We start from the raw sequence: 13,165 nt of genomic DNA, 5'->3' as shown, positions 1-13,165 counted from the left end.
TGTTCTCCTGCTGCTGCTTGGTGAGTAGATTTTTTTGTCTGTGTTATTACTTTATATTGTCAAAAATTGATTACTTTTGTTGTTATAAAGAATCAGAATGAGATATAATAATACTGTGAATATTAACCTACAAAGTGTACATTAGTTGACCTTGTGAAACATTGTGGTAATATGTGGCATAGATATTAAAGACATGTTATTTCAGATCTTTGGAAGTAATTGTTTAATAGTTTCTAAAGTGCTGAAATGATTTGCTATTCATGACATCACTGTTGCTCTTTGCTGGTCAGTGGAGTATCTATTGATATTTAGAAACGAAAAATTCATATAATGTTTTACGTAACTGCTTATCATTTTCAGATTAACAAATGGGAGATCTGGATATATACTGCAATTTCAGTAAATGTCGGAAACGTTTGAGCAGAATTGCTTGGATAACAAGTTGTTCCCATGCATTTTGCGAAGAACATGGCGATAGTGAATTTTCACAAAAGCTTGATGACGTGAAAACATGTCCAACATGTTCCACCTCTTTGTGTAATAAGTATGATATTGTTAAAGTGGATTTGAATCCATCACCACAGTTCAGATCGGTAATTTGTTTTTGAACTTGACATGTTTATTCATTGTTCCCATATTTTTCTTTGTAGTGTGCTATTATTTTGAAATTTTCTTATAGTAGCTTACTTCTTGGAGCTCTTGGCTTCAGAGTGCAGTATATTGTCCACTAAAGAGTAAACTGCAAAATGCTGTTGATAGAATATGTCTGTGTTCAATATAAAATAATTAGCATTCATTTTATTGGTATACAGGTGTCGTAGGCATCTTGGTCATCGACCAAGTCTTGACAAATTCCAGTGCAGCCAAAATGACTCTTGAATACTTGTACTCAAATGAGATCACGATAAAAGTTTCAATGGCCTCTAAAATTCTACACATTAAAAGAAAGTCCTGTAGATGATAGGAGTTAAAGACTGGTACAATTTTAGCTGTATGAGTTGTGGTCATTAAGACATCAGCGGTGTGAAATCATTTGGCACTCTGTCGGCTCTGTTGAGACAAATTTTTCTTCAACTATTTTGCTGCAGAAATTTTTTTTTCTGCAAGTATTTTATTATTATTAACAGAAGCGTAAGCCAATATGTATTTTACATATCACAAACAATTATTTTAATGTGTTTGATGTTACCTGTCATCTAGAATTTAATTGCAGTACTAAAGATAATGTCCAAACTATGAACGAAATGTTTGTTATATGTAGCAGTGCGCTTATTAAGTGCCGCTACTCTCTGGTATTGGATTTCTCCAGCTCATCGAATTTAGTCTTCTGCTGCCCGACATCTCACTGCTAAGTTTGTCATAGGCTACAACTCCGAATTAAATTAGACTGCTCATAATACAAGGTGTCCGAAAAGTCTTTCCCCGATTACATAAATTGATAACTCAGGCTAGAAGTAAAATACAAATATGAAACTGGTGTCTAATTGTTTACAAACTATCAAAGTTTTTTCACACATCAGTAAACTTCCACATGAGCACCCTTGGTAGCACGTAGCACATCTAGGCGGTATTCAATTTCCTTCCACACATTAGCCAACATCACTGGAGGGATCAATTTAACAACTGAGTTTATCCGTTGCCGCAGGGTTTCAAAATCTGGTACACGTGTTCGGTAGACCTCGTCCTTGACATAACCCCATAAAGAAGTCTAATGGGGTTATGTCAGGAGAGCGTGGAGGCCAAACCGTTGGCCCATCACGACCAATCCATCGTCCAGGAAAGGTCATATTGAGATAGACACGGACGTCCAAACCCCAATGAGGCAGTGCACCGTCTTGCTGAAACAAGACATCGGGATGATACTGAAGCAGCTGAGGAACAGCATACAGTTGCAACATGTCCAGATACACTGCAGATGTGGTGGTAGCCTCAGAGAAGAAGAATGGTCCGATAATTTAATCGTGCAATAGCATGCACCAAACATTCACCTTCGGACTGCCTCTGGTGCACTCCATGACCTCGCCAGGGGGTTGTGAACCCCAAATGCGCACTTTATGGTGATTCACTACTCCACTGATAAAAAAGGTCGCTTTGTCGGAAAAGGCAATTCGTCTGAGATAAACATCATCGTCCTCAATACATGATAGCATATCAACCGCAAAGTCATATTGACGTGTACTGTCATTGGGCAACAAGGCCTGAATGATTTGCACTTTGTATGCACGAAACAATAAACGTTTGTGTAAAATGTCATGGAGAGAGCTTTTTGGCATATGTAATTCTCGTGAGGTCCTGTGCGCCGATTTCTTCGGACTTCGCAGAAAAGACTGCCTTACAGCTTCCACCCTGTCTGCTGAGGTTCTTGGTCGACCAGACCTCGGAAGGTCAGCAACCGATCCTGTGTTCTTGAACTTCTCATACCAGGCTTTAATGCTCTTGACATTAGGTGGATTCCCTCCAAATGTTGTCTGGAAGTGTCTCTGCACTGTGGTTGGTGATCGTGTCTCATGGTACCACCGGACACACTGTGCCTTTTCCTGATTGGTTAACATGGCTTCTTGGTCACTGCACCTCATCCACTGCTTACATACTGCGAACCTAAAAAAAAAAAAAAACTTTGATAGTTGTAAACAATTCGACACAAGTTTCATATTTGTATCTTACTTCTAGCCTGAGTTATCAATTTATGTAATCAGGGAAAGTCTTTTCGGACACCCTGTAGGTTGTTCGGTAGTTGTCCCAGCAATGACACGATTTTAGATTGGAATCTGGTAAACATTATCATGCCTAGAAACCTCAAAAGAAGGAATATACTTTTGGTATATTCTCCTGTATTCTTCAGACACAGCCACATTTGTATCCAATTTTATTACTACTTTATCAAATTGTCAAACTTTTAGGATTCCAAATTTTAAAAGATGGCTGACTTTCAACAATACATTAAATTAGCTACAGAAGAGTATTCATTACTCATCTACTAGATCAGAGAACTAATACCAGAGTGTCCTGTTACAGTTCATTAATCGCTTATTTGTAAAGTCAAGACAGAAACGCTATACATCACAGAGCTCTTAGCTCCTCTCTCGCAGTCACAAATCAGAGATTCTACATTATGTAGGAATTTAGCTAAAACGTTTATACAGTTTGTGTGTCACCATGTACTCTTTATATTGTTTGAATCCTTACACGATTTCGCAGGAATTTCATTCAAAAAAATGTGAATACTTGCACCTTATAGCTGGAAAATTATTAAGAAATTTTTCTTAGATTAAATTTCATTATCACCAGGTTTCAAACTTGACAAAATATAGTATTTACTCTCATTAATTACAATGTATTTATAATATAATCTTTTGACCTTAGGTATCTGGTATTGGCATGCTACTGTTAACTGACCATGGTTGGCCCTCTACTAGCCACAAAGGTTACATTTTGATGGCTAGTTTGCGATGGTCTGTCATACACAAAATTTGTCTCTCCCCATTCGGGTGCGAGCATGCAGGGAAACCTTGGAAAACTTCATTTGACAAATAAATACAAAATTAGAATTCATTAATATATGTAAGCCAAAATACGTAATTTGATTAGTCTATTATAACCTTGTAGTTGGTTTAAATATTGATAATATGTGGTGATTAGTTTTGTTACTCAAGCTAGAAGTAAATTATTAAATGTTTGTCACAATGACACTACACACATTTTGCAAAACATGAATCTGTGAAGAACTTTGAAAATGTTGTGTGACAGAAATATATGTTGTTGGTGGAAGCTGTTGTGCTCCTATAAGAGCACTCCATTGGGTAGCCACACACAGTGAATAGAGAACAATGTTGGGCGGTGGTTGTACGGAAGATGAAGATATGGGTGTGGACTGGAAGGGAAGTCTTTCCTGAAAGTGGAATGTGATAGTCTTCAGTAAATAGCAAGGGACAGATCTCATGGCACCATGCTCAACATGTTGGCCTGTGAACACATAAAAAATTCACGACACATATAGATATTTGCTCAGGGTTGTAGTCTTAAAAAAAAAAAAAAGCTGATTAGTTCACGGTTGATTTCTGTCTTGACACATCAAATTCAAAAGAAGCAACAACAGATGACTTTACAATAATTTTTGCAGAAAAAGTCTTTGTCTTTATACTGTTTGACGTTCATTTCTCTTGCAGTGAATTGCAGACTTCTTTGACAACTTTCATTGTTGTTTGTATTACTGTCACAGAGTCTCACTCAGCATTATGAAGGTCAAGATAACTGAGACATTCGGTCTCGTCAGTGACAACTTCTGCTTTACTGGCCCAAGATTTTCACAAATGACTGGAATAACTCACAGTTCATGCCTTGAGTCCACATTTATGATCATGCCACATTAAATGCAGTGGATATCAATTGCCGCACCATATAATAGACTCAAATCATCTCCATGTGAAGTTCATTGTTGTTTGTTTGTGGTCCACTCAGTTACTTTACGGAACTTGCAGTTCTTAAATTCATTCATTTCACCTGGAGACTACATCACAATAATACAAGTTAGTCATGTTGAACCAGATAGAGCACAGATCAGGAATTTGCTGTAAACCTTTCACACTCATCTCTGAATTCAAAATTTTGAACAGAGGGCTCGTACATGGTAAATAATTACCAACACACAGTCTAACATCTCCAACTACACAAATCTGTACCAGCGACAAACTAATCTTACTGGTAAGTGGCATATAATGTTTCTTTGTTTCCAGAGAGAAGTTAACCTGCTTTTGCCATTGTATTGGCATAAATTATATTGAATGAAATTCATTGTCTTTGAAAAATCTCAAGTGAGAATAACTTTAACAAATTGTTGAGACTTCTTTTCAAGTAGAACGTATTCGAGCATTGAACATTCTGTTGGAGAAAGGCTGAAAACTAAATGCTACAAAATGATCATCAGTTGACTTATCCTAACTCGAAATTTGAAAAAAAATTTATGTACACCTATTACATTTACATAGATAACAATTAATCCATCACAGAAAGCTAGAGAGAATCTATATTAGTTTATGTACATAGGTGTAGATATTACATGTACATGGAACACAATTAATCCATCACAGAAAACTAGAAAGAGTCTTATATATAGTTATAATAGAGGGAAACATTCCACGTAGGAAAAATATGTCTAAAAACAAAGATGATGTGACTTACCAAATGAAAGTGCTGGCAGGTCGACAGACACACAAACAAACACAAACATACACACAAAATATTTGAAAATATGTCTGCTTGTGTCTGTATGTGTGGATGGATATGTGCGTGTGTGCGAGTGTATACCTGTCCTTTTTTCCCCCCTAAGGTAAGTCTTTCCGCTCCCGGGATTGGAATGACTCCTTACCCTCTCCCTTAAAACCCACTTCCTTTCGTCTTCCCCTCTCCTTCCCTCTTTCCTGATGAGGCAACAGTTTGTTGCGAAAGCTTGAATTTTGTGTGTATGTTTGTTTGTTTGTGTGTCTATCGACCTGCCAGCGCTTTTGTTCGGTAAGTCACCTCATCTTTGTTTTTATATATAATTTTTCCCACGTGGAATGTTTCCTTCCATTATATATATATATATATATATATATATATATATATATATATATATATATATATATATATATATATATATATACACACACACAAAACCCAATAATATTAGGTCTGAAAAGAAATGATTAGTAATTTGATTTAATTAATTATAATTACAAATTGACATAAATATTATTATAAACCTTGACATATCATCTCACTTAGGTGAATCCTTTTCATCATTTCACATTCCTTATTCATTTTACCTTTTAATAGCCTTGTGAAGATAAACCCCTTTTACTCTGTTGAGTTCTGGATATTCAAGTAAATAAGCACCTGGATGTGGGATTTGTAATACGCCAAAGGGACCTGAATATAGCAGCTGCCACTTCTTGCTTCATCATGTTAATAATGATGAGCGGGGGCGCGTCCTCAATAAAACTTTTGCCCCTACTTTGAAATTCTGTTTCCAAACTCTCTTACAATCATACTGCAGCTTTCTGTGTTTTACTTTTTCTTTTTGATTCACAAGGACTGTTAGTACTTTCTCTTCCCATTGCTGGTTTTTTGCTGGCATCCTAAGTGTTTTGTTAATCCACACATTCATTTTTGAATGTCAGCTCTGGTTTGATGCTTGAGGAAGTGTATTAATTATCTCCTCAAACATACTTAAATATTTAATGCTTTTGGTTTGTCTATGATGACAATAAGCCCTCGTGAACTGATTTAGCTCTCTAAATATGCAATTTATGGGGTTGGCTTCAGGATGGTACTTTAATATTAATATTTGTTTGATGTCTACATGAGCAAGTTTGAACCATTAACTGATAACCATGTGTGCAGCTTTCCTACATGCAGAATGAAAGAATGGAGTAAGCCTCTTCCAAATCAGCATAGTAATGGCTGTTTTCAAAGGATAACATTTTATATACTTTGTAAATATAAGGGGCGTTCAAAAAGAAATGAGCCAAAGTCTGGAATGTGCAAACCGGTGACAGGAGGATAATATCATGGCATGTGTAACGAGATGTGGTTCCGACCAGAGCATAGAAGTTCACAGCCCGTCGCTGGAGGACACACGTGCACGTCATATGACTATACAGAGCTAGCAGCAGCATGCATCAATTGTCCAATGCTGCTAGTTTCATTGTGAAAAGTGACATGGAGGTGTCAAATGAAGATTAAAGAGGTGTTGTTCATGTTCTGACAGTTGAAGGAGTGGGAGGAATGGACATTAATCAATGAATGTCACAACTGTACGGGGAACACTGCATGTCCCTTGCAAGGGTCAAGGTGTAGCACAAGCGCTTCAGGGAAGGACAGGTGTTGTTAGCCAATGATACGTGGTCTAGAGCACCACACTGCATTACCGATGTCACCGTCCAGCTGGTGGATGCACTCCTTACCCAGGACTGCCGAGTGACAGTGGAAGCCAGAACCACCTTGGTCAGATTGAGTGTCGGAAGTGCTCACATCATCATGAAGGAACAACTGCACATGCGCAAAATGTGTGCCCAATTAGTGCCCCACAGTCTTTAACCACACCAGGAAGCATGTCGAATGACCCACTGTCTTGCTCGTCTGCAGTGCTATGCTCAGGAAGGGAATGCGTTCCTGGCATGAGTAGTGGCTGGAGATGAGTCATGGTGTCATCACTTCGAACTAGAATCAAAAATGACAAAGTCTCCAGTGGACGTATCCAGGGTCACCACCACCAAAGAAAGCCAAGGCCGCCCACACGAGTGCAGGAAAGGTTATGCTGATGTTCTTCTTTGACCAAGATGGCCCCCATCTGATTCACTTCCTGCAGCACGGGGCAACAATGAATGCCCAGTGTTACTCGCAAACCTTGACCCCCCTTCGCCAAGCGATCAAATCGAAATGACCAGGCAATCTCACCCGTGGGATCATTCTGCTCCACGACAATGCAAAACCTCGTAGGCCAACACAGTCGTGACACTCCTACAGAAATTCAAATGGGTGGTTCTCGGCCACCCTCCACACAGGTCGGACCTCTCTCTCTGTGATTGCGCTATTTTTGGTTCCCTGAAAAAGGCTTTGAGGGCCACACAATTCACCTCAGATTACGATGTCCAGCGGTACGTGCAGAACTGGTTAACATCGCAGGCCTGGGAATTTTAGGAGACAGCCACTCACTGCCTTGTGTCACAGTGGCACAAGTGTCTCAACAGCCAGGGTCAATACTTCTAACATACAGGTACTAGTTTCCGTAATTACGCCTCCAGCTCATTTCTTTTTGAACGCCCCTTATACATCAAATGTTGTTATTGTTGTGGTCTTCAGTCCTGAGACTGGTTTGATGCAGCTCTCCATGCTACTCTATCCTGTGCAAGCTTCTTCATCTCCCAGTACCTACTGCAACCTACATGCTTTTGAATCTGTTTAGTGTATTCATCTCGTGGTCTCCCTCTACGATTTTTACCCTCCATGCTGCCCTCCAATATTAAATTGGTGATCCCTTGATGCCTCAGAACATGTCCTACCAACCGATCCCTTCTTCTAGTCAAGTTGTGCCACAAACCTCTCTTCTCCCCAATCCTATTCAATACCTCCTCATTAGTTATGTGATCTACCCATCTAATCTTCAGCATTCTTCTGTAGCACCACGTTTCGAAAGCTTCTATTCTCTTCTTGTCTAAACTATTTATCGTCCACGTTTTACTTCCATACACTGCTACACTCCATATAAATACTATCAGAAAAGACTTCCTAACACTTAAACCTATACTCGATGTTAACAAATTTCTCGTCTTCAGAAACGCTTTCCTTGCCATTGCCAGTCTACATTTTATACTCTCGACCATCATCAGTTATTTTGCTCCCCAAATAGCAAAACTCCTTTACTACTTTAAGTGTCTCATTTCCTAATCTAGTTCCCTCAGCATCACTGAACTTAATTTGACTACATTCCATTATCCTCGTTTTGCTTTTGTTGATGTTCATCTTATATCCTCCTTTCAAGACACTGCCCATTCCATTCAACTGCTCCTTCAAGTCCTTTGCTGTCTGTGACAGAATTACAATGTAATTGGCGAACCTCAAAGTTTTTATTTCTTCCCCGTGGATTTTAATACCTACTTCGAATTTTTCTTTTGTTTCCTTTACTGCTTGCTCAATATACAGATTGAATAACATCTGGGAGAGGCTACAACCCTGTCTCACTCCATTCTCAACCACTGCTTCCCTTTCATGCCCCTCGACTCTTATAACTGCCATCTGGTTTCTGTACAAATTGTAAATAGCCTTTCGCTCCTTGTATTTTACCCCTGCCACCTTCAGAATTTGAAAGAGAGTATTCCAGTCAACATTGTCAAAAGCTTTCTCTAAGTCTACAAATGCTAGAAACGTAGGTTTGCCTTTCCTTACTATATCTTCTAAGATAAGTAATAGGGTCAGTATTGCCTCACATGTTCCAATATTTCTATGGAATCCAAACTGATCTTCCCTGAGGTCGGCTTCTACCAGTTTTTCCATTCGTCTGTAAAGAATTCGCATTAGTATTTTGCATCCGTGACTTATTAAACTGATTGTTCGGTAGTTTTGCATCTGTCAACACCTGCTTTCTTTGGGATTGGAATTATTATATTCTTCTTGAAGTCTGAGGGTATTTTGCCTGTCTCATACATCTTGCTCACCAGATGGTAGCATTTCGTCAGGATTGGCTCTCCCAAGGCTGTCAGTAGTTCTAATGGAATGTTGTCTTAGGCCTTTCAGTGCTTTGTCAAACTCTTCACGCAGTTTCATATCTCCCACTTCATCTTCATCTACGTCCTTTTCCATTTCCATAATATTGTCCCCAAATACATCTCACTTGTATAGACCCTCTATATACTCCTTCCACCTTTCTGCTTTCCCTTCTTTGCTTAGAACTGGGTTTCCATCTGAGCTCTTGATATTCATACAAGTGGTTCTCTTTTCTCCAAAGGTCTCTCTAATTTTCCTGTAGGCAGTATCTATCTTACCCCTAGTGCGATAAGCCTCCACATCCTTACATTTGTCCTGTAGCCATCCCTGCTTAGCTGTTCTGCAGTTCCTGTTGATCTCATTTTTGAGATGTTTGTATTCCTTTTTGCCTGCTTCATTTACTGCATTTTTATATTTTCTCCTTTCGTCGATTAAATTCAATATTTCTTCTGTTACCCAAGGATTTCTACTAGCCCTCATCGTTTTACCTACTTGATCCCCTGCTGCCTTCACTAGTTCATCCCTCAAAGCTACCCATTCTTGTGCTACTGCATTTCTTTCCCCCATTCCTGTCAATTGTTCCCTTATGCTCTCAATGAAACTCTGTACAACCTCTGGTTTAGTCAGTTTATCCAAGACTCATCTCCTTAAATTCCCACCTTTTTGCAGTTTCTTCAGTTTTAATCTACAGTTCATAACCAATAGATTGTGGTCAGAGTCCACATCTACCCCTGGAAATGTCTTACAATTTAAAACCTGGTTCCTAAATCTCTGTCTTAGCATTATATAATCTATCTGATACCTTCTAGTATCTCCAGGCTTTTTCCATGCATACAACCTTTCTTCATGATTCTTGAACCCTGTGTTAGCTATAATAAAGTTATGCTCTGTGCAAAATTCTACCAGACGACTACCTCTTTCATTTCTTACCCCCAATTCATATTCACCTACTATGTTTCCTTCTCTTCCTTTTCCTACTATCGAATTCCAGTCACCCATGACTATTAAATTTTCGTCTCCCTTCACTATTTGAATAATTTCTTTTATTTCATCATACATTTCTTCTATTTCTTCGTCATCTGCAGAGCTAGTTGGCATGTAAACTTGTACTACTGTTGTAGGCATGGGCTTTGTGCCTATCTTGGCCACAATAATGCATTCACTATGCTGTTTGTAGTAGCTTACCCACACTCCTATACATCAAATAAGGTCACAATATACTTGCATCCTCCTCTCATGTGTGGTAAAGGAACACAGAGCTCTACACAAACTATTGCCAGAGGTTTATCTGAAATAATTCAATACAATAATGTTTTGCTTCCTCAATTGTTTGATTTGTCCTTTTGACATATAATGATTTTAATTCCTGCTGGACCTTATGCTGAATGTCGGTAGAGTAGCAGTACGAGCCTCTCTTGTGCACTTCAATATACCAAAGTGACCCCATGAGTGGTGCATATGCCAAATCAATTTCCTTTCATAATCTTTGGGTACGCATACACACCACTGTTGACTATCCTCGTGTCTTCAATGGAAAAAAGCATCTTTAAACTTTTTGTAAAACTTGTGCAGTCGACTGTCTTCATGTTGGGCAAGCTGTTATTTAATTTTATCCCATCTCAAGACTTGTGATTGTAGCTTAGACATTATTTTAAACAATTCCAGTTAATACTTCTGATTGACTTGATCTGGCATTAAAAGCACTGCAAACTCCTGTCTCGGGTCTTTGAAAATGTTATCTTCATCCAGGCCCCTCTGGCAGTTGAGACAAAGCATCTGTAATTACATTGCCCTTTCCGTTTATGTGCACTATGCAGAAGCTGTAATCTTGTAAGGCTGACATCCATCCTGAAAGGTGAGCATGTAGAAGTTTGCGTTTTTGGAGAGCACTCAGGTCTTGGTGATCACATTATACCACTTCTTGTGCACTTGAGGATGCAGTTAGACAGAAGGTGGGTTTGCCGCCTGTAATACGATTTTGAAATAGGCAAGCCCCAAGTCAAACAGAAGATGGCATCCAGAAGTCTATTGTCATATGTGGGTGGCAGAGCATCTTTGCATTTGCAAGAGCTCTCTTAATATCATTGAATGCAATATATCAGTGTAGTAAGGACAGCAAGCTGAGTTTAATGATTGATTAAAAACAAAACGATGGAAAAAAGATGCCAGTCCAAGAAACGCTTTCCATTGCCTTTCAGTGTGAGGAACAGGGAAGTTTTTGATTGCTCAAATTTTTTCGAGTGCAAAGTGAAACTTTTACAAGTTGGTGGTGATTCCTGTTTGTTTAATTGTCTCCAATACCTGAATTAACTGTTCTATATGCTGTTCCCATGTGCTTGTTGCAATTAGGCATAAACGAATAGTGTTGGCCTACTTCTGAGCACTGGCCCCATTACAGAGTCTAATGCAGAAATGAAAAAAACAGTATATTTCCTAGAATTCGAGCTGTCTCACCTGCCCTTAAGAAGCTCAGAGATTGGTACTAGCCAGGCAACGGACACCATGCAATTTCTGTATACGTTAATCAGTGTTTTCAAGATGAGTTCGTACTTGTAGACAGTTCAGTCAGATTCCATTGAATCATCCAATTGATTCTTTATGTGCTGCCTCCTATTTTTTCCAAGGAATAGGATAAATACCATGGGAAAAGGATCGATGGGGATGTACATTAAGAACACAAGTATAGCCTTTAATGATCCCTGGGTTCTCCTCAAAAACTTTGAATAATCACTAATAAATTTCCTGACAGAATAAAACTTTGTGCTGGACTGAAATTCGAACTTAGGACCTTTGCATTTTGCTGGGTAGTGGTAGAGCACTTACCCACGAAAGGCAAAGGTCCCGAGTTTGAGTCTTGATCTGGTACACAGCTTCAGTCTGCCAGGAAGTTTCATATCAGCATACACTCTGCTGCAGAGTGAACATTTCATTCTGGAAACATCCTTCATGTCTCTGCAGTATTCTTTTTTGCAGGAGTGCTAGTTTTGCAAGTTTCCAGGAAAATCCTGTGAAGTTGGAAGGTAGGAGACGAGTTACTGGTGGAAATAAAGCTGTGAGGATGGGTTGTGAGTCGTGCTTAAGTATCTCAGTTGATAGAGCACTTGTCGTGAAAGGCAAAGGTCCCCGAGTTCATGTCTCGGTCTGGCACACAGTTTTCATCTGCTAGGCAGTTTCATACCAGCCTACACTCTGCTGCAGAGTGAAAATTTCATTCCGGAAACACTAAGAAGACATGACAACTGATCCTTTTGCTCCTCTGTCAGATGCTTAGGCTCACTTAGCTTGCTCTGGACTGGATCATATTATCCTAGTACTGTTTCTTCTTGCTTCTGCCACCTCTGGAATCAACGTCATTCCTTTACTATAAAATGAATACCAGCATCATGGCAGTATCTCTCATGTGATTCTTCCTAATTAGCAAGTCTATCTGGTTTGTGGCAGCACTGATCTTGAAAATTACTTTTCCCACACAGAAATCGATGCTTCTGTCCCTCTCTCAGACACTTGCCAATCCCAAAATACAGTCGACTTCAAATTTATTTATGACTAAGAACACATCTTATTGCTGTGTTTTGTAGTTTCAATTCTACCATCATCTGTGTCATTATGTTTTGTGATTAACTGCCTACTGCATCAACACTTTTGCAGTTATGTGCTGGAAAGGTTGGTAATTCTGTACTTTGAGATACTTGATGAAAAAAGTTGGTGGATATTGTGTTGACTGACATTCCAGTGTCTAGAATTACAGTAACTGAAATGCCTTCAACAGCAGCCTATATCACGGAGATAGGCACTGATTTATACTCTCTTCCACATGGGTTGAGATCAGCACGGAGTTGTTCAATGGTACTCGTTCCATCATTGTATCTAAAAAAATGGCACCTCCTGCTCATAGTCCATAGGCATATTCCTAATTGCTCCT

The 13,165-nt window shown here is 39.1% G+C and overlaps 1 protein-coding gene across 4 annotated transcripts in view; it reads left to right on the top strand.

Annotated features, from left to right (window-relative positions):
• Positions 1 to 13,165, top strand: part of LOC124612713 (E3 ubiquitin-protein ligase CCNB1IP1-like) — a 198,190-nt gene that overhangs the window by 71,751 nt on the left and 113,274 nt on the right. For 3 of the 4 annotated variants that reach the window (XM_047141069.1, XM_047141077.1, XM_047141086.1), the window contains one exon: positions 361 to 593. The exons of the other annotated variant lie outside the window; for it this stretch is intronic. In XM_047141069.1, coding sequence (XP_046997025.1) covers positions 369 to 593 — 225 coding nt within the window. In that variant the 5' untranslated portion in view covers positions 361 to 368. The remainder of the gene's footprint in view (positions 1 to 360; positions 594 to 13,165) is intronic. 4 annotated transcript variants of the gene reach the window in all.

This window comes from Schistocerca americana, chromosome 1, assembly GCF_021461395.2.
Source record: "Schistocerca americana isolate TAMUIC-IGC-003095 chromosome 1, iqSchAmer2.1, whole genome shotgun sequence".
NCBI lineage: Eukaryota > Metazoa > Arthropoda > Insecta > Orthoptera > Acrididae > Schistocerca > Schistocerca americana.
The sequence above is the reverse complement of the archived record's forward strand: the minus strand, read 5'-3'. Positions and strand labels throughout refer to the sequence as shown.